The following is a 20,494-nucleotide window of genomic DNA, read 5'->3' on the forward strand; positions in this document are numbered from 1 at the left end:
TATCTGTCTGGGTCTCAGCTGTTCCTGGGCATGTACCCAGAGGAACATTTCACCGAGAAGCCTGCAAAGGAGGCCATGGCCCGGTTCCGTAAGAACCTCGACTGCATTGTCAGCGTGATCGCCGAGCGCAACAAGAACAAGAAGCTGCCTTACTACTACTTGTCCCCAGACCGGATTCCCAACAGCGTGGCCATCTGAGTGGCCGCCTGAGCCCGTCTCATTGCAGGACGCCCGGCTGCTCGAGGCTGGGCTCGGCCCCCAGGCTGCAGCCTGCCTGGTTGGGCAGGCTCCTGGGGCTGCCGAGGGGTGGGCCTTTGGATTCCTGGGAAGTGGCCTGTGGGACCCAGGCTCCTGGCTTCAAACCAAACACTCCCCAGATTGGACCACAGGGTAGCTCAGCTTTGGAGCATTTTCCTGTTTGTGCCTCAATCTTTAGCAAATGCCATACTTTGATCAGTGCGTGTGAAGACTGCAGGGGCCTCTCCTACACAGAACAGGACGGTGCCCCTTCCCGCCCTTACGCCCAGCTCCGCGCTTCACGGTAGGCAGCCCAGAAGAGCGACACGACTGATGGACGTTCTTGCTGAGAAATGGGAAGGCGACCTGCCCCATTCATGCTTAGTCCAGTCTCTTGCACACTGTTCGTGTCCAGGTCGACTCTTGTTGAATGAATGAAGAACTGGCTGCCATGAAAATAAAGGGGTTTGCTCAAAACTAGTCTCCAACACGCCACGCTCCAGTCGCCCCAAACAGCTGGCGTCCCCCCACAAGAGAGCCATGGTCTTTGTGGTCCCATCTAGCCAAAAGCTGCCCAGGTTCCGTTTGGAGAAAAGGTTCTTTTCTCTCTTCTTTGCCCACAAAGTTCCTACGCTTCCTTCAGGACACTTGCTATGTCTATAGAAGGAGCCCCAGGACCAGGGCTCTCAGCTGACTAGATGTTATGGACCAGAAAAGTTTTGCAGGAAAAATTAGGAGGGACATTGTTACCAAGTTTTTGTTGCAATGAACCAACCAATCCACAAAATCACCCCCAGCAGAGGGAGGTTCAAGAGGGAGGGACAAACCATACCAATGGCTGATTCATGCTGATGTTTGGGAGAAACCAACACAGTTCTGTAAAGCAATCATCCTTCAATTAAAAAATGAATTAAAAAGTCACCCCCACCCAGAGCTGCCGTCTACTCTCATCTCTGTTCCGCAACAGGGATTTAACAACAGGAAAGCAGGAGAATGCGGGAAACGGACAACAACCTCCGCTGCCTTTTCCCGTCTACGCCCTGGTCCCCCACAGTGGTGCCAGGCAACACACTGAGGCCAGCTCCCCTCGGCCGAGACCCTGGCTTTGTGTGTCGAGTGAAAGGGTGGAAGCTGGACAAGGAAACCGAAGTGGAGCCCGGCTCGGCTCCCCGGACCACTGGACCTCCAGACACCTACTTCATGCAGAGGGGACCCTGAGAGGCCCCCGCAGAGCCTGGACTCTGCTTCTCTCATTTCAGCTCCCAGAAGCAGCTTGGCGAGGCAGGCCAGACGAGGCTTCTCTGACAGCTGAGGGGCCGAGGGAAGCTCTCAGCTCAGGACAGCAGGCTCATCCCTCCTTCCTGTACTCCTGAACTAACCTCAGCTCTTTCCAGAACCAGCAACAGAGATGCATAGCGGAACAACAGGTCGCTGGGGCACCTCTGAGGCTGGGAGAAGGGCAGGCCCTAGAAGAGGGCCGTCTGAACCCCTGGCACCAGGTGGGCTGTGCACCAACAGCTCCAGGGGCACCAGTCACACAGACCAAGGGTTGGCACGCTTTTTCTATAAAGGGGCATGTAAATACCATGGGCGTTCCAGGACAAAGGATCTGACAGTGGACACAGCACGTCCACGAAGGGACAGGACTGTGTCTGTGTGTTTACCAAACAGGAGGCTGGTCAGCGAGCACCAGCGGCCCCATCCCCTGAGCTGGATGACTGGAGGCTCCCCTAGCAGTGTGCCCTAACCCATCCTTCTGTGAGGGGAAGCACAGTGATTGAGACGCCCACCCTGGCCAGGCACCATAGTAACCATTTGCATGAGCTGTTTTATGACAGGAGGTCCTGATAAGGAATACGGAACTAATAAGCCACCACCAACAGGAAGGGTTCCGGAAAGGTCTAAAGGAGACACCGCATGTCCGTCCACTTCCCAGAATCCCTCTCGATAGCACCCATCTTGGCTGAGGATGCGTGCACCACCAGGAAAGACTCTGAGTTAGAATGATTGGTCAGAGACCACCCGGAAACTAATCCCATCACCATAAAACCCAAGACTGCGAGCCATGCGGCAGAGCAGTTCTCCTGGGTTCCCGTACCCTACTGCTCTCACCCGGGTGCCCTTTCCCAGTGAACTCTCTTGCTTTGTCAGCACGTGTGTCTCCTCGGACAATTCATTTCCGAGTGTTAGACAAGAGCCCAATTTCAGGCCCTGGAAGGGGTCCGCCTTCCTGCAACAATTCTGTGGCTCACATCGTAGGGCGAAGAGGCTTGGAGGTGGCGTTGTTTCAAAGCCTCGCTGCAACAAGACTTATTCGGTGTCTCTTCAGCCAAACTCACTAAAATTCATTGGGTCCCCAAAGAATCGAAGCCCCTCATGGGAAGCCCCCTCCTCACATTCTTACAGATTTCTCTTCCAGCTCCAGGCTCCCAACATTCCCTCCCACAGTTGAGTGCAAGTGAGCCCAGGCAGGCACTAGTCTCTGTCCCTCCTACAAGAACACTCCTGAGCAGCTTCAGCTGTTCTGCGGCCATCCTCTCCTCTAGGAGCTTCCACAGCTGTGCTCAGTTCCCGGGACCTGTTCTCCCAAGTCAGGCAAGGACACTAGCAAAGCACCCCCCTGCCTAGGTCCCCAGTCTCCTGGCAGCCCTCTGTGGTGCCCTGCACTTGTGGGCCAATTCTCCTGGCTCACCCACACAGTATGTTGGGGCAGCCTTGGCCTCCTTCCTTTCATCTCGTGAGCACAGCTGAGGCCAGGCGCCCACCCTCAGCACTTCCAGCTCCAGGAGTGGTTTGCGGTCCCAGGACTGGAGACCGACCACATGGGCCTTATTCTCACTGTCACCCCGCCAGTGAGAGGGGGACAGGCAGGAAGGCCAGGGGTCTCCAAGCAGAAGAAACAGGCTGCAGTGTCAGACATTTTTCCTCTCTTAAGGGGCAGGAGGAGACAAATTACTGTTGTATTTTTCCCCTTCTCTATACAAATTTAAAGAGAGGTTTCTCTTAAAACTCTGTTGCCATAACGACACCTGGCTCCACCGAACTTAACTTTTCTCAAACCTTGAGCTAAGATGCATTTTTCTCATGGAAATGTTTATCTTAAGCTATGTTGATGTACTATGCGTTTACCCCAGACTCTTGTCTTTGAGTCGATTCTGCCTATAGGCTCAGAAGTAACTTGACAAACCACTATGGTATACTCATACATTGCTCTCCTAATCTATGTTAACAAACCTGCTGCTGCTAAGTCGCTTCAGTCGTGTCCGACTCTGTGCAACCCCATAGACGGCAGCCCACCAGGCTCCCCCGTCCCTGGGATTCTCCAGGCAAGAACAACACTGGAGTGGGGTGCCATTGCCTTCTCCAGTTAATGAAGCTATTTGTATGGGAATCTGCCTTTCCTCAGAGTCATGTCAATCATTTCATGCCCTCCCCCTGACCCATGACTCGCCGGCTGCGTCGGACTGGGCAGAAGCGCTGCCAAGAGGAACTACCCCTCGCCCGAGGTCAGGGGAAGAGCTACACCACGTCCAAGAAGAGGTGGCTGCACAGGCGTGGGAGGGCCTAGAGGAGCTACTCCATGTCCAAGGTCAGGAGGGGCGGCTGTGAGGAGATACCCCTCGTACAAGGTAAGGAGCATCAGCTGCACTTTGCTGGAGCAGCCATGAAGAGATACCTCACGTCCAAGGTAAGAGAAACCCAAGTAAGACGGTAGCTGTTGCGAGAGGGCATCAGAGGGCAGACACACTGAAACCATAATCACAGAAAACTAGTCAATCTAATCACACTAGGACCACAGCCTTGTCGAACTAAATGAAACTAAGCCATGCCCGTGGGGCAACCCAAGACGGGAGGGTCATGGTGGAGAGGTCTGACAGAGTGTGGTCCACTGGAGAAGGGAACGGCAAGCCACTTCAGTATTCTTGGCTTGAGAACCCCATGAACAATGTGAAAAGGCAAAATGATAGGATACTGAAAGAGGAACTCTCCAGGTCAGTAGGTGCCCAATATGCTACTGGAGATCAGTGGAGAAATAACTCCAGAAAGAATGAAGGGATGGAGCCAAAGCAAAAACAACACCCAGCTGTGGACGTGACTGGTGATAGAAGCAAGGTCTGATGCTGTAAAGAGCAATATTGCATAGGGACCTGGAATGTCAGGTCCATGAATCAAGGCAAATTGGAAGTGGTCAGACAGGAGATGGCAAGAGTGAACGTCGATATTCTAGGAATCAGCGAACTAAAATGGACTGGAATGGGTGAATTTAACTCAGATGACCATTATATCTACTACTGTGGGCAGAAATCCCTCAGAAGAAATGGAGTAGCCATCATGGTCAACAAGAGTCCGAAATGCAGTACTTGGATGCAATCTCAAAAATGACAGAATGACCTCTGTTCATTTCCAAGGCAAACCATTTGATATCACAGTAATCCAAGTCTATGCCCCAACCAGTAACACTGAAGAAGCTGAACGGTTCTATGAAGACCTACAAGACCTTTTAGAATTAACACCCAAAAAAGATGTTCTTTTCATTATAGGGGACTGGAATGCAAAAGTAGGAAGTCAAGAAACACCTGGAGTTAACAGGGAAATTTGGCCTTGGAGTGTGGAATGAAGCAGGGAAAAGGCTAATAGAGTTTTGCCAAGAGAACGCACTGGTCATAGCAAACACCCTCTTCCAACAACAGAAGATTCTACACATGGACATCGCCAGATGGTCAACACCAAATCAGGTTGATTATATTCTTTGCAGCCAAAGATGGAGAAGCTCTATACAGTCAGCAAAAACAAGACCAGGAGCTGACTGTGGTTCAGATCATGAACTCCTTATTGCCAAATTCAGACTTAAATTGAAGAAAGTAGGGAAAATCACTAGACCATTCAGGTATGACCTAAATCAAATCCCTTATGATTATACAGTGGAAGTGAGAAATAGATTTAAGGGACAAGATCTGATAGAGTGCCTGATGAACTGTGGATGGAGGTTCGTGACATTGTATAGGAGACAGGGATCAAGACCATCCTCACGGAAAAGAAATGCCAAAAAGCAAAATGGCTGTCTGGGGAGGCCTTACAAATAGCTGTGAAAAGAAGAGAAGTGAAAAGCAAAGGAGAAAAGGAAAGATATAAGCATCTGAATGCAGAGTTCCAGAGAATAGCAAAAAGAGATAAGAAAGCCTTCTTCAGCGATCAATGCAAAGAATAGAGGGAAAGAACAGAATGGGAAAGACTAGAGATCTCTTCAAGAAAATTAGAGATACCAAGGGAACATTTCATGCAAAGATGGGCTCGATAAAGGACAGAAATGGTATGGACATAACAGAAGCAAAGATATTAAGATGAGGTGGCAAGAATACACAGAACTGTACAAAAAAAGATCTTCATGACCCAGATAATCATGATGATGTGATCACCAATCTAGAGCCAGACATCTTGGAATGTGAAGTCAAGTGGGCCTTAGAAAGCATCACTACGAACAAAGCTAGTGGAGGTGATGGAATTCCAGTTGAGCTCTTTCAAATCCTAAAAGATGATGCTGTGAAAGTGCTGCACTCAATATGCCAGCAAATTTGGAAAACTCAGCAGTGGCCACAGGACTGAAAAAGGTCAGTTTTCATTCTAATCCCAAAGAAAGGCAATGCTCAAACTACTGCACAATTGCACTCATCTCACATGCTAGTAAAGTAATGCTCAAAATTCTCCAAGCCAGGCTTCAGCAATACGTGAACCATGAACTCCCTGATGTTCAAGCTGGATTTAGAAAAGGCAGAGGAACCAGAGATCAAATTGCCAACATCTGCTGGATCATCAAAAAAGCAAGAGAGTTCCAGAAAAACATCCATTTCTGCTTTATTGACTATGCCAAAGCCTTTGACTGTGTGGATCACAATAAACTGTGGAAAATTCTGAGAGAGATGGGAATACCAGACCACCTGACTTGCCTCGAGAAACCTGTATGCAGGTCAGGAAGCAACAGTTAGAACTGGACATGGAACAACAGACAGGTCCCAAATAGGAAAAGGAGTATGTCAAGGCTGTATATTGTCACCCTGCTTATTTAACTTATATTGCAGAGTACATCATGAGAAATGCTGGGCTGGAAGAAACACAAGCTGGAATCAAGATTGCCAGGAGACATATCAGTCACCTCAGATATGCAGATGACACCACCCTTATGGTAGACAGTGAAGAGGAACTAAAAAGCCTCTTGATGAAAGTGAAAGAGGAGAGTGAAAAAGTTGGCTTCAAGCTCAACATGCCAGAAAACTATGGGATCTGGTCCCATTGCTTCATGGCAAATAGATGGGGAAACAGTGGAAACAGTGTCAGATTTTATTTTGGGGGGCTCCAAAATCACTGCAGATGGTGATTGCAGCCATGAAATTAAAAGACGCCTACTCCTTGGAAGGAAAGTTATGACCAACCTAGATAGCATATTCAAAAGCAGAGACATTACTTTGCCAACAAAGGTCTGTCTAGACAAGGCTAAGGTTTTTCCAGTAGTCACGTATGGATGTGAGAGTTGGACTGTGAAGAAGGCTGAGTGCCGAAGAATTGATGCTTTTGAACTGTGGTGTTGGAGAAGATTCTTGAGAGTCCCTTGGACTGCAAGGAGATCCAACCAGTCTATTCTAAAGGAGATCAGCCCTGGGATTTCTTTGGAAGGAATGATGCTAAAGCTGCAACTCTAGTACTTTGGCCACCTCATGTGAAGAGTTGACTCATTGGAAAAGACTCTGATGCTGGGAGGGATTGGGGGCAGGAGAAGGGGACGACTGAGGATGAGATGGCTTGATGGCATCACTGACTCTTTGGGAGTTGGTGATGGACAGGGAGGCCAGGCGTGCTGCAATTCATGGGGTCGCAAAGATTTGAACACGACTGAGCACCTGAGCTGAACTGAGCTGATGACTCACCTGGTGCCTTCTCTGAGCTCTGAGATGTTTCCTTTCTCTGATTAGTAGACTGTTAGTGACTATATAACATCCATCTGAAGACTAGCAGGGGGGCACTCTTTCTGCCCCTTCTGATGCCTATGTCAGAAGCTTTCTTTTATACTTTAACAAAACTTTATTACACAAAATGTCTGAGCGATCAAGCCTCATCTCTGGCCCTGGATTGAATTCTTCTCCTCCAGAGGCCAAGAATCCTGGCATCTTTCGTGGTTCAGCAACAACCTTTCACCAGGAGCCAGGAAGTACAGCTCGGCTCAGCTATCACCAGCAATCCTGCCAGCCCTGCCGCACTTCCTCACTCTGCTGGACGGCATCAGCCAACAATTTAACGGGATGAGGCTAGTTACGCCGTGGACCACTTCAACGGTCATGGTGCCTTACGCACCCTGAACTCGAGTCTGGCTTTCCTCAGTGCGGTGAGCCCCAGTACAGTCCGGTTATTTGGAACACGCACATCTGTGAGAATGACTTCAGCTTTCACTCCCAAGCTCACACACTCTCCAGAACCCACTCCTCCCCACTGACCGCCAGCGTCTGGGAGATCCAGCCTCCCTTACAGGGACAGACCGAAGCTGCATGATCTTCTCTGATACGGAAGCCAGAGGAACCCGGAAAGGGGATCAGACCACTGGAGTGCCTGCCAATATTCCCAGCTTCCTGGCAGGAAAACACTTGCATAGCAAAGCTCCTTTTTAAAGAAATGCTTTATTGCTGCAATTAGACACTCCGTGTATAGTACAAACACCCCACCCCCACCCATACAGAGAATTATTCAAGCAGTAATACTGAGAAACAGTGAACATACACAAAATGATACAAAACTAGACATTTAGATAACTAGAAAGTTTCTAAGTTGAGAAAAACTTCAAGTGTGAAGTGCCTGTTAGAAACTACACCACACATGCCAGTGTCAATTTGGTCTTTATTAACCAATCAGCATCCTATAAACATTGCATCTGAATAGGTGATGAGCTGCACAATTCATTACTTTCAAAACAAGGACAAATGCTTTTGTTTCCCTGTGTTTCAGTCTTTCCTCGGGCTAGAGACAGAAGCTGCAAACTTCAGATCAGATCCAAGAGGGAAAGTGTCTCAAAAGTGTGTCTGTGTCAGGCCAAATCCACCCCGTCGTGGACCTCCATCCTGCGTGCCCTATCCTCCTCTGGCTCCAGGGCCGACCACCAGTCAGGGGGGAAGCTCTACACGAGGCTTTCGGACCTGCCCCACTGCCCGGGGCCTGTATGTCTGTAGCCAGCTTAGGGCACACCTGCAGGTTTTGAAAGTGGACCCATAAGATTGAAAAGAGTGGACCGAAGCAAAAAAAAAAAAAAAAAAAAGGGCAAGAGACAGTGCAGGTCGGAGACTGAAGAGATCCTTTATAATTTTCAGTAAAAGTTTAAACTCAGCCACAAAAGTGCTTCAGTGGAACTACAGTTTGAGGGGAAGCAGAGGCCGAGTCAGAGATGGTTGGCTGGCGACAGCCCAGGCTGCTTCCCTCTCCCGCTCGCCTGGCCTTCAGACACCAGCCCTCCGGGCCCTGAGACCTGCAAGCTCACCCCGCGTTTCTATGATTTGTTCAGTCAGGTGCAGAACGAAGAAATGGGGAGTAATTAACAAGCTGACCCAGAGGCGCGCCCGGCAGATGCAGAGCCCCCACGAGGCGGCAGCGCAGCACGGCCTCGCCAGGGCCTCGCACCCACGGCCGGTCCCTGCGGGCGCGGGTGGGGATTAGCGCAGGGACAAGCTGGGGGTCACAGGTGGTCACCAGACTTTGCGAGGACAGAAAAAGGCAATGGGGTAAGCTGTGTGTGCCATCCCAGGAAAGAGGAGGAGGACACGGGGCTGACCATCCATAGGCAGAGGCCTTTAGGAGCTTGGCTGGAGGTGACGAGATGGTGTGAGCGCGCTTCCCGTGACAGCCTGGCTGCGCCCTGCGAGCAACGTAACAGTGCTGGTTATGAAGCCGCCTCTGCCACAGGCGGGGCGCCAGCCACACCAGCTGGGCTGTCCTGGGGCTGTCCGCACCTGAGCACTCTCCTATCAGAAGTTTCCGTGCTCTTCAGGGACAGCACAAGGGGCTCCACTGGGGGAGGGGAACGGGGCCCACTTGGAAATCCAGCATTCCCTGACGACTCACCTGCCGTCAAGAGGGATAAGGGGCCTTGCCTGGGCAGTTCCTAAAGGGATGTTCCTAAAGGGACCTGGGATGTGGCTCTCCTGAGCAGACTAGCTATTTGGTGTCCCCAGGCTGGGAAGGGGTGTAGGGAATTGCACTTTGGGGCACACTGAGCGCAGCCACACGCTGGATATGGCCCGGGGGACGGAGAGGACGAGCTGACCTATTTCCAGGGTGGGGCTATGGCTGGATAGCCCTCCCCCGAGGGCTTAAGAACCTCCTGGCTTTCAAAACAAACCACAGGGCTTCCATGCTGAAATGCAAAGGAATCATCTTTTGTGTGCTTCCCGCTCTTAACAGGCTGGATGAACACCTGAGGCTCAGAGGATGGAGGGCAGGACCCGGGGCTCCCACCCAAGACGCCCAGAGAGCTGCCTGGAGAGTGAGTGCCTGGGCACACTCACCTCACACTGCAGAACTCCCTGGGCTATTTTTCTGGAGTTGACTCTCTTTTGCCTGGTATGATGAAACTGGTCTTTAAAAACAGAATTTTAAGCAGACCTTATTAAAGGCACAAAGGCCATCTGATGGTAGTGATTTTGGATTTATGAAAGAGTGGGACAGGAGGTAATCCCTGACGACAGGATGGACTGAAAGCTGGGCCAGGGCTCCGTCCAGTTAAGGCGGCAAACGGGCAGGGCTGTGGCTGGCAACGGGGCGCGGTGGGCCGGGGCAGTCCGCTGCACGCTCCTGGCCCTCAGCCAGAGGCAGCTCATCTGCCTCTCTGCTCCAGGCAGCGGCCCACGGAAGGCGCCAGGGGCAGGGGCCCCTGACAGCGCCTTCAGCCGCGCCCCAGCTGGGCGACACACGCCTGCTTCTTCAGTGTGAAGTCAGCCCAAACCGGAGCGCTCTGTCCGTAAAGCAATAGTTTTTAAATATTCCGATTTGTTCTGATACCTCAACTTCCTTTCATTTAGATCTCATGAACCCTTCTTCTTCAGGACTGGCAAAAAAAAAAGAAACGTTTAGGGCAGCCCTATGACATGAACACTTGTCATAAAACAGGATTAAAACCACAGGAATTACGCTCGAACGGCCATTTACCATCCATTCATCCCACGGAATGTTACGAAAAATGCCTCCGACCTGTCTGTTCTGCTTTACAAGTCCCTTTTATGGACACAGAGTGGAAGTCACATTTCTTAGCATATATAAGGCAAAAAGGGTTTCAGACCTATTACAACGTGAAGGAGATAATCAGGGTCATGAAAGGAAGGTTTCTAAATGAGACGTTCTTTCGAACGTCAATCCCACGTGACACATGTATTAAAAATAAAGATTCTCTTTTTGTAAAGTGCTTTGCTTCCCTTAGTGAATCACTCACCACCATGCACAGAGCACCACGGCCCGTCTGCTCGGGAACTGTCAGTGGCAGCCTCCCCGGGCCCTGTTTAGTGGTGGAGAAGCCTCTTCGCAAGGCTGGTCCTTCCCAGCAGTTCAGCTAGTGGGTGGAAGGTGGGGCCTGCTGGCCAGGAGGGGCGCGGCAGGGCCAGGCGCCGCCTGCTCCTGTTCTCCCCTCAGCTCTGGCATCTTGCTCTCTCATTCTGCTCAAGACTACGAGCCAGAACCCCGCCAGCACCCCTCACGGGGCCACAGGCTCATCCACCCTCCCCTCCCAGAGACGCGCAGGCAGGAGCAGAACCCAGCCGGGTCCAGCTGACGTGAGGGTCTTCCAGGAGAGTCACTAAGGAGGGTTAGAAAAAAGAGAAGCCATAAAAAATAGTCACCTGCCCAGTCTCTGCTATTAAAGGACAGAAGAACATGCACACAGCTGGCAGTAAACGATTCCCTTCAGCTGTTCTCAGCTGTCTAGGAACGACAGCCTCCGCGCCATCAGACGTGAATGATCTCTGCTCCAGTGTCTTCAGGTTCTGTGCAACAGGAAGAGTTTGTATCGGAATGACAGACTCCACGTCCATCTTTATTTTCAAAGCTGGGCTCTGTTAGTGCAGATTTTTCAAAAACATTCCTTTTGCTTGTTTCTGGACAGTTCTGGACATAGATTACTCTGTTATAAGCCTTGAGTCTCCTCCATAACTGTACGTACACTTTGCACTGAACGTACATGAAAAGGAGTCCACCGGTAAATCCAATGGCCACAACCACCAGCTTAGTCCAAAAGGGCCACTCTAGGATTCCTGGAAGGGAAAAGGCCCGGTTAGCCTGCCAGTAGACCTTATCTAAGACGAGAAGTAAATAAAACACAGCTTCTGAGCCTGCCCCAGCCGCAGGTTCGTAACTCATCAGATCCAGTCTTGTTGGAGGAGGCATGAAGAGCTCATCCACGCCCTTTCATCCTGCGCTTCCAGGGGGTATCTCTGGAATTCTCTCCATGATTTGATCTCTCCTGACTGGGTTGTTTTGTTTGTTTTTTTAAAGATTTTTTTTTTTAATATGAACCATTTTAAAAGACTTTTTGTTGAATTTGTTACAATACTGTTTCTACTTTACGTTTTGCTTCCTGGCCGCAAGGCACATGGGATCTTAGCTCCCTGACCAGGGATCGAACCTGTGCCCCCTGCATTGGAAGGCAAAGTCTTAACCACTGGATTGCCAGGGAAATCCCCTGACTGGGTTATACAAAGTACCACCACAGCCCAAGAAACATCCAAAAAGGATGTATGGTGCATCATAACGGATACCTCCCTCCAGAAGACACTGGAGGTCAGACCTGGAAATCAACCTGGAGTAATACCCCAACCCTAAGATCCACTGTGCCACTCAGGATACACTGCCTGGGCGCCCCTTTCGTTCTGACCACGTACCTGTTGCCTGCCCCTGCCTGATCTCCTCGGCGGTGCGGTCGATGAGCACATACAAGGACCAGACCACACAGGTGATGGCGATGACGTGGAAGGTCACGGAGCACATGATCTTCCTGCGCTCGCTGGATGTCATCTGCAGCTTCTCCCACTGGAAAGACAGCACACAGACGTGAGGCTCAGGCTCCCCGGCCTCAGGGGCTACAACAGGGTGAGAGCTTTGTGGATGGTAAGACTGGCTTCCCTCCCCGCTACCCCTCACCCAAGCTAGATGAATTTCCCCAGACACTGAGTCATTCCCTTTAAACCACGTGGCTTCAACCGGGTACCAGGCTCTGGTATTCTGTCGACAGCCAACTTTCTATGCAATGAAGAGAAGCCGGGATCGAGATGATCTATGAATCACCACCAGCCATCCAATCCCCCTGGCTGCTTATTCCTGCAAGCAGGCATTCACTGGCTTGATAAAAAGATTTTACGGTTTTGGTCCAGATGAAAACAGCATGTTGGGCCAAGACCCAGGGGGCACGTTTTTGTTTCGGTGAGCTGCTGGCTGGCGTGAGTGAGGGGAAGAAGGGGCGGATGGTACCGCGGCACGGGAGCAGATGGGCAGGCGCTGTGGCGGGAAGGTGACGCGGGAGGTGCTCACTCTGTGGTCCTCTGCTACTCTGGCAGCAACACCGTGAAACCGATGCTAAGAGCGCCTGGTACAAGCAGTCTGTCCCAGTCCCATCTCCTCTAGGAGCTCATTAATTTACTCCAAATAGCCAGATTTTCTTTCTCATTTACTGGTTTCCGAATCGGAAGAAAGCACATAAAGGTAGAGAAAAGAACGAGCGTGAGCGCTGCCCGTGCCCCGCCGGCCCCAGCCACAGCCTCTCCAGGGGTTCCATGCAGGACACGCAGAGGGCAGGGCCTGGGGGACTCCCTGCGCTGGTCACAGTGCCGTAAGGCCCGTTTGAGGGGTCAGGATAGAGTAAGGCACCTGGCAGGTGACCGAGCTTCTGTGGGGAAGAGCGCTTTCCTTAAAGCAGCTTGGGCCTGCCTTCTCTAACATCTGGACTGCTTTCTGCTGTGGTGTGATCCCGCATCTTCACTCCCCTGATTTCTAAGATGCACTGTCTCAGCCTTCGTGCTCCTCTGAACTGCTCGCCCACCTTGAGGTGGCTGCTTTCCTCTGGAGACAGTGCGGCCCCTCCAGACTCCTTCACTTTCCCTCTCAGTCCGAGTGATCTTTCAAGCACGGCTTCTACACCAGACCTTCTAAGGTGCTGCCCCACTCTGCGTCCCTGGCACTTCAGTCCACAGCGACACCCCCTTCCCTGGATGCCTGACCCGCGCTCTCCCCACGCAGTAAGCGTTTATGGCACATCAAGGGCCACTACTCGATCATGTGATTCTCCCTGCAACTCATGTATTAAAGTCCTGAGATAAGGACACGTCTTTTATTCTTCCAAACAAAACCTCTGCATATGCTGGGCCCAAAGACAAATAACACAGCCAGTGTTTACACAGGAGGCGAGTGCCGGATGAGGCTCCTCACAGAAAAAGGACGGGCACCAGGCCTGACGAGAGCTGTGCTTCGTGTAATGCCCGTGGTCCCCTTCTTCCCCATCCGCCGCCACCTCCTATCCAGCAGACATTTGTCACGAGTGTATAAAGATACATTCACTGCATTAGGCTGAGCTTCGTGCAGGAGAGGCGCTAATCCCCACAATGCGGTCCTAATCAGAGGAAAGGCCTGGATAGTTAACACACGTAAAGTCTAATGCTGACTAAGACATCACAAAACGGTGTGTGGTCGAGGGCCAAATGACTGATACAGACAAGCAAGCAGTCTTAGTTTCAAGGAAAGAGAAAACATGAAGACTGCACGGTCGGAAAGAGCTTGTTCCTGCAAGGAGGGACTTGGACGTCAGTACCGGTAACGTGAATGTACACACTGGCCCCCCACTTCCCAACGAAGCGGCCACAAGTCAGCTGTGGCCCACCCAGCCCCGCATCAGGGGGTGACTCTGCGGGCCTGAGCGGCTCCCGGGGGCCCTGCACGCACTTTCCTCAGCGGCTTCAGCCTGGTCTCCATGATGAACTCGTACTTGCACAGCTCACAGCAGCGCGCGTCAGAGCTCTTAATCCACTGCTGCAGGCAGGCCTGGTGCACGAAGTGGAGGCTCCCCGCGCAGCGGCAGGGCGTGATCAGGGGGCTCTCGTCATCCCCTTCACAGTGGCAGATCCTGCGGGGGAAGGACAGGCGGGCCTTACGAGGCGGGCCACACCGCAGGGAAGACGACGCTTCAGCGGAAGGTCAGTCCGCCCAGGAAAACGTTCAAAAGAAGCATCACAGAATGACTATGAGCACGAAGACATACGAACACAAAGGGAAACGGCTACCGCAGACTACAGCTCTCTAGCTTACCGCGCCAGCATGGGAGGTCTGGATGGCACTGGCATCAGAGAGGAAAAAGCCATGTAAGAAATGACAAAGCAGGCATTTTGGGTTAGGCTTTAGAACTTCACTAATAGGTGACTTTAAGGCAACGTGGAAGCATCTTCCAGAACTTATGACGTTAAAATAATCAGAGGTAAAATTCCTGTGTAAAACAAAACCAACACTCTACCTTTCAAAAATACCAGGAACTTGGAATGATGAACATTGCTTGTTAGCTATAATCACTGACCTCACCTTCACACACCACACTACATATTCCCGTCCTCCATCAGCAAGTAAATAGAGAAACCACAGAGCTTCTCCTAGACCTGAAAAACCATTCTAAGACACTGCCATTTCATTTCTTTCTCAGGACCACCCAGCAATGAGTGAGAAATTTAAGTCGCTATTTCTAAGGGTACATGCGACAGGATGCAGGCCCTGACCTCAGGAAACTTAACAGACTTTTGAGAAATAGAAGGGCCTTTACCAGCAGCTGGAGAGCAGGTGGGGAGACCTGGCCTAAAGGGGCTGGGCTCTGGCCCAAGCCAGGCTCTCAGCTGTTTGTGTCTATGAGGGGGGCATCTGATCCAGCTGTTGAAAGAAATGATAATCGCTGATCCTGAGGAGGGGACGCTGTGGAAAGGTTAGAATGGGGAAGAAGGCTAAGAGTGGCAACAAAAGGGAATTCGGAAAGCTTCTGGTGGCCTGACAAGGATGCTACACCCGGGAAGATAAAGGTGGGAAGTGGGTGGGGACCTGGGCAGAGGTGGCTGCATCCAAGTCAAAGAGAAGGAAGGGAGCAGCTGCTGGAGAACAGCCCTCCCCCCGCACGTGGAGCAGGGGGCCCAAACGAGGCCCGGAGGGGAAGCCAGCACTTAACATCCAGACCATCAAGCTGGAAGACTGGAGGTACTATTCCTTCTTCCACTTTCTTTATGCAAACGCTACTTATTTTTGGTTGAGAAGAGTCAGCTTGGCCTTTAATATGTGTAGCTTCTTCATCTTTCACCATTTATGAGACTATCTTGGGGACCCATGTCATAGAAATTGGATTTTCAAATGATATCAATAATCTATTCTTCTGGAGAAAAACTATTAATCTGTAATTGTGTACAACTGCCTATACATTCTCCGGAAACTTCACATATTAAAGCAAGACGAGGCCGTGGAGCTATGGGGAGCAGAGGTGGCCAGGATGCTGGTTCTTGGCAAACCAACCTGCAGGCATCCCCTGCTGTGGACACAGGGGAGAGGCGGGGACCCTTTTCAGAGGCGGGGGAAGGACAGTCCAGGTCGCTGTCTTTCTCCGCGGAGCAGAGGGGGGCCCGCAGCACCCTGCTCTCCAGCTTTGCAGATGCGCTGTCCTCAAAGACGTCGTCATCCCCCATCTCCTCAGCGTAGAAGCCGGCGCTCCCGGCCAGCCTGCTGGAGGACTCGGCGGGCTGCGGGCCGGTGGTGCGGCTCTCCAGCTCGTGGAAACGGTGCAGGCTGCTGCTGCTGGAGCCGCGCGAGAATGAGAGCAGGCACCGCAGCAGCCTCCGGCTTCGGGACAGGGCCTCGCCATCCGCCTTCTCATCCAGAAGCAGGACACGCGTGCCCCCCTTGCTGGCTCCTGCCTCTGAGGCTGCTGAACGATTGGCAGAAAGGGATGAAACACAAGAATGTTTGGAGCTGCCCAGGGCTTTGCGATTCAGTATTCCTCCTTCTCTCTGGTGGAACCTGTTGGTTCTGAGACATGGGTCCTGAGGGAGTACCAATTTCCCTTCAGAGCAGGTCCTCTCCACATAGTCAAGACTTTCCAAGGCATCCCGGGCGTTCTCACCCACATCGTTTAGGGATTTTGAGAACTTCAGCGTTCTTCTGGCTTTGGTATTCTTAGCAGGCTTCAAGGCCTGGACCCACTCTGAACCACAGGGATTTCTCTTTGACGCCTGCGCTGTGTCTTGACAGACAACTGTCACAGTGAGCCCCTGGGTCAGAGAGCTCTGGCAGGGAGGAGCTTTCAAGACAACAGCAGACGGCACGGGACTGTGGTGACAACACTCAGAAAACACTGCACTGGAACTGCATGCAGAGAACAGTGGGATAAAAGCACAGAAAGTAAGAACAGTGTTAAAAGGGAACAGACATCAAAGGGGGAAAGAGACTCACACGGTTGCCTGGTGAGCACATGCAGCCAGGCTGGCTGCTCAGAGCAGAGGCACACAGAGAGTCAAGACTCTGCAGACACTGACGCGCGCCCCCGGCGTGCACACGAGCCCCAGTGGAGTGCACATGAGCCCCAGTGGCGTGCAGAGCGTTACCTGCAGATGTCCTGACTGGAGGGTGTGACCGAAGTGCGAGCGAAGGAGGACACTGGAGCCGACGCCACCGAGGAGCCCCCAGCCTGCAACAGACACCTCTGGTCAGTGTCAGGCCAAGAGCCAGGGGACCACGAACCCCACCTCCCGAGCGGCACTGGGCCTGCTGCTGCCCACGGCTCAGTGCACAGTGCTCCTGGTAGGGCCCTACGAGCCGAGGCAAGAACAGCACCAGCAGCGCTCTTTTCTCAGATGAAGGTGGAACTGTAGTCAAGGATATCTGAGAGCGTGGAGCAGCAGCATCCACCTTGCGTGGATTCAGTGGTCATTCATCTCCTAAGCATCTAAACTTAAATTAGTTCAGCCATAAGCCAAGAAACCGCAGGCACGTGCACATACAAAAGGGGCGCGAGGCGCCTTCCCTGCCGGCCTTACTTCCCCCAGCCAGCACTCTCTAACCCTGTATCTGGGGTCATCCTTGTGGAGGTCGGCAGGACGCAACAGCCCTTCCACCCTCACCACTTGGCAGTGGGCCCACGAGCCCCCAAGCCCCTGCCAGTGCTCCTCACACAGAGGGGAGACTCCCCAAACACGCTGAACTTGGAGGAAAGGTCCGGGAGGGTGAGGAAATGCCACGGTGGAAAGAGAAGCAGAGGAGAGAAACAGGAACAGGGCGCACAGCTGAGCTGAGGCTGCAGGACCGCTGTTTAGGGCGTCCCCCAGCCTCCACTCCAGCCTCCGAGGGGCGCTTGCGAGGCCTCACCAAGACTGGCTCCTGAGCTTCCTAGGCCCCACAGCGGCAAGTGCGCTCTTCCCCACTCAGGACAGCTATTCTGAGGGAGCAGCTGCTCCGTGCAACCTCAGGGGCCACGCAGAGACAGCCCTGAGTCTGTTACCACGGGCAAGCCAGCATCTCCTCCCCACCCGCCCCAGGCCCTGTCCCTTGATACTGGAAAGCCCCACTCTGGCCACCATTCCCCAGCTGAGGCCAAGCCTCCACCCTTGCGAAGTGTCACCCCCAGGGCATACTCTCATCCCGGCACTGCAGCTGAGGAACCCCTGACTTGCAACACCAGCTCCCCTGTCTAGCATGTGCACCAGCCTGGACAGAGCCAGAGAGAGCCGGCACTCTGCCTGAGGGGTTCACTGGAGAGGGACTCCTGTTCCTCAACACGGAGATGAAACATCATCATAAACCCAAGTCAACCTAATGAAACCTGATCCATGAAGTTATACATTATCATGCCATGTGTATATGCTAAAATTATGTAGCATTACTCAACCATCACACCTTCTGAGTCACCAAAGAATCCACATTTATTTTCTAAAAGCATTTCTGGTCAAAGTTCTTAAGAATCTAACGTTTATTTGGAGCCAGAAAAAATGACATTCCACCAAATCATCTTGCACTATTTGGTTACGATTCTTTCTAAAACAAAAGTGGGGGGCTCTCAACTCTTTGCTACCACATTCCCACTGCGTGAGCTGCCCACTGCCCACACCCCACCCTCTCCTGTGCCCTCCTCCCAGACAGCTGTCACAGGCTCCTCTACTCTCCCGAAATGGGAACAGGGAGGCGGGCCACGGGGAGCCACTCTGATGTCCCCAGCTCCTACAAGCGGCCGGGTCTCTAACACTCAGTCCCAGCCCTGCTCTGAGATGGACAGCCTCCGTGAACTTCTCGTTTCCTTCTTTAACCTGTGAGGGGGACCAGTTTTGTTCAGTATCTGTAGGCGGGGCCAAAGGCCGCTCATGGTGTAGAGCAGGAGCCTCCCCAAGCAGACCTGGGGGGACGGGAGGACAGGAAGGCCGGTCCGCACTGTGCCCTCACACCTTCCCGGGCCCTCAGGTCTCCTTCCTCGAGGGTGCTGGGTCAAGCTGAGTCGCTCGGACTGAGGCACAGAGGGAAGCCCCCCCTCCACGGGAGGGTCGGGAAAGAGCGTGCTCATCCAGACACAAGGCAGCGCCTTGTTATCTCCTTCCCCGTTACATTCTGAGGACCGGAGCCTCACGAAACACACACACTGTCTGTGTTCTGGAGAGAAGGCAAACTCTGTGAAGGAGAGTCGGGTCTCATCTGCAGAGTGAGACGCCCCCAGGGCCAGTGTCCTTGAGAGGAGGCAGGGGTCAGATGGGAGCTGAAAGCAAGACCAACGTTCTCTTACTGCCGTTCTGAACCTCGAGTAATTCACGTGAGACAGGGACATCAGGGTAGCAAGCCACACGGCCCAGGCCCTGAAGGGGGCAAGGCTTAGCAGCAGGAGGGAAGAGCCTGAGAGCGGAGCAAAAACCTGCACTGCGGAGGCGGCCGGACTGCCACACACGTGACACTGCCAGCCTCTCCATGAGCCCCGTCTCAGGCGTGCCACGGGACTCCCACAGGCGTGTCTGCACTTGCAGCGGCCCCGCGACCTGGCTCCGTCTGTTCAGCAAACAGGACCAGCTGTGGCGCTGCTATGTGCCCCCACCCTCACTTCATCCGAGACGCTCTCAGCAGCAACATCCAAGCCTCAACAAGCCTCCCACTGGCAGAGGCAAACTCTCCCTTCTTATTAGATAGGAGGTTATGGGAAAACCGTTGATTTACATACATACAAACCAACAAATGCCTTATCCTTCTCAAGAGCAAGAAAATGAGCAAGAGGCACGGGGCCATCACAGCCGCATCCCTTCCATCACCAGTGAGAGAAGAGCACGTGGCGAAGGCCAGGGCCAGGCCTCCTGCAGAATGGCCCTCAAGCACAGCGACAGCACCTTTCAAGAGCTCAACCTGCTGCTGGTACCAGGCTGAGTCAAATCTACCAACCTGCCCACAGGGATTCAGTGGCGACAATGAAACGAGGAAGACAGCTTCACACACAGCTCCAGGGTCCAACCAGGGGTCTAGGTAAGTCGAGAGGCCGCAGTCCCCTCCGAGGCTCAGCCAATAGCACCCTGGCTCCTGCGGACAGCGACAGCGAGGGGGTGATATGTGGGAGGTTGTGGGGCTGCTGCTGCTGCTAAGTCGCTTCAGTCGTGTCCAGCTCTGTGTGACCCCGCAGACGGCAGCCCACCAGGCTCCCCCGTCCCTGGGATTCTCCAGGCAAGAACACTGGAGTGGGTTGCCATTTCCTTCTCCAGTGCGTGAAAATGAAAAGTGAAAGAGAAGTTGCTCAGTTGTGTCTGACTCTTCGAGATCCCATGGACTGCAGCCCACCAGGCTCCACATCCATGGGATTTTCCAGGCAAGAGTACTGGAGTGGGGTGCCATTGCCTTCTCCGGGTTGTGGGGCAGGGCTGGCTTAAGGGAGAAGGCAACTCTGCCCCACACAACACGGGGGAACATACTGTCCCCTCCTCGAGGGAGGATCAGGCCACACAGGACTCTGCAGTTACTGACAAAAGGTGTGAATGTTCATAACGTGAAAATTCAAATGTGTTGAGAAAACCGAAGCCCTCTGTTCCTGCAGTTCTTTGTTGGTTCTCAAACAAGAAACATTCCAATCATGAAAAAGAATCTAAAGCAATCTCACTGCAAAAAAATTTTAATAAAAATCCCCCCCTTTTTTAAGATGTTGTAATCAATTATGCCCAAACAAACCTCTGGACTCTGTCTAGGCCTAAGTCCCGGCTGCTCTTACTTCTCAGGA

General features: G+C 52.5%; 2 protein-coding genes across 6 annotated transcripts in view; one reads left to right on the forward strand and one right to left on the reverse strand.

The window, feature by feature from the left end:
- ALOX5 (arachidonate 5-lipoxygenase) overlaps positions 1-1,039 on the forward strand; it is a 47,340-nt gene extending 46,301 nt beyond the window's left edge. For all 4 annotated transcript variants that reach the window (XM_068982017.1, XM_068982020.1, XM_068982018.1 and 1 more), the window contains one exon: positions 19-1,039. In XM_068982017.1, coding sequence (XP_068838118.1) covers positions 19-198 — 180 coding nt within the window. In that variant the 3' untranslated portion in view covers positions 199-1,039. The remainder of the gene's footprint in view (positions 1-18) is intronic.
- A 9,461-nt stretch (positions 1,040-10,500) lies between these two features.
- Positions 10,501-20,494, reverse strand: part of MARCHF8 (membrane associated ring-CH-type finger 8) — a 56,651-nt gene continuing 46,657 nt past the window's right edge. Inside the window, exons 3-7 of one of the 2 annotated variants that reach the window (XM_068982619.1) lie at positions 16,869-16,951; positions 15,784-16,629; positions 14,188-14,368; positions 12,138-12,285; positions 10,501-11,510 (exon numbers count right to left, since the gene is read on the reverse strand). In XM_068982619.1, coding sequence (XP_068838720.1) covers positions 11,206-11,510; positions 12,138-12,285; positions 14,188-14,368; positions 15,784-16,629; positions 16,869-16,951 — 1,563 coding nt within the window. In that variant the 3' untranslated portion in view covers positions 10,501-11,205. The remainder of the gene's footprint in view (positions 11,511-12,137; positions 12,286-14,187; positions 14,369-15,783; positions 16,630-16,868; positions 16,952-20,494) is intronic. The other variant, XM_068982620.1, reaches the window with a different exon arrangement.

This window comes from Capricornis sumatraensis, chromosome 10 (assembly GCF_032405125.1).
Source record: "Capricornis sumatraensis isolate serow.1 chromosome 10, serow.2, whole genome shotgun sequence".
NCBI classification, from domain to species: domain Eukaryota; kingdom Metazoa; phylum Chordata; class Mammalia; order Artiodactyla; family Bovidae; genus Capricornis; species Capricornis sumatraensis.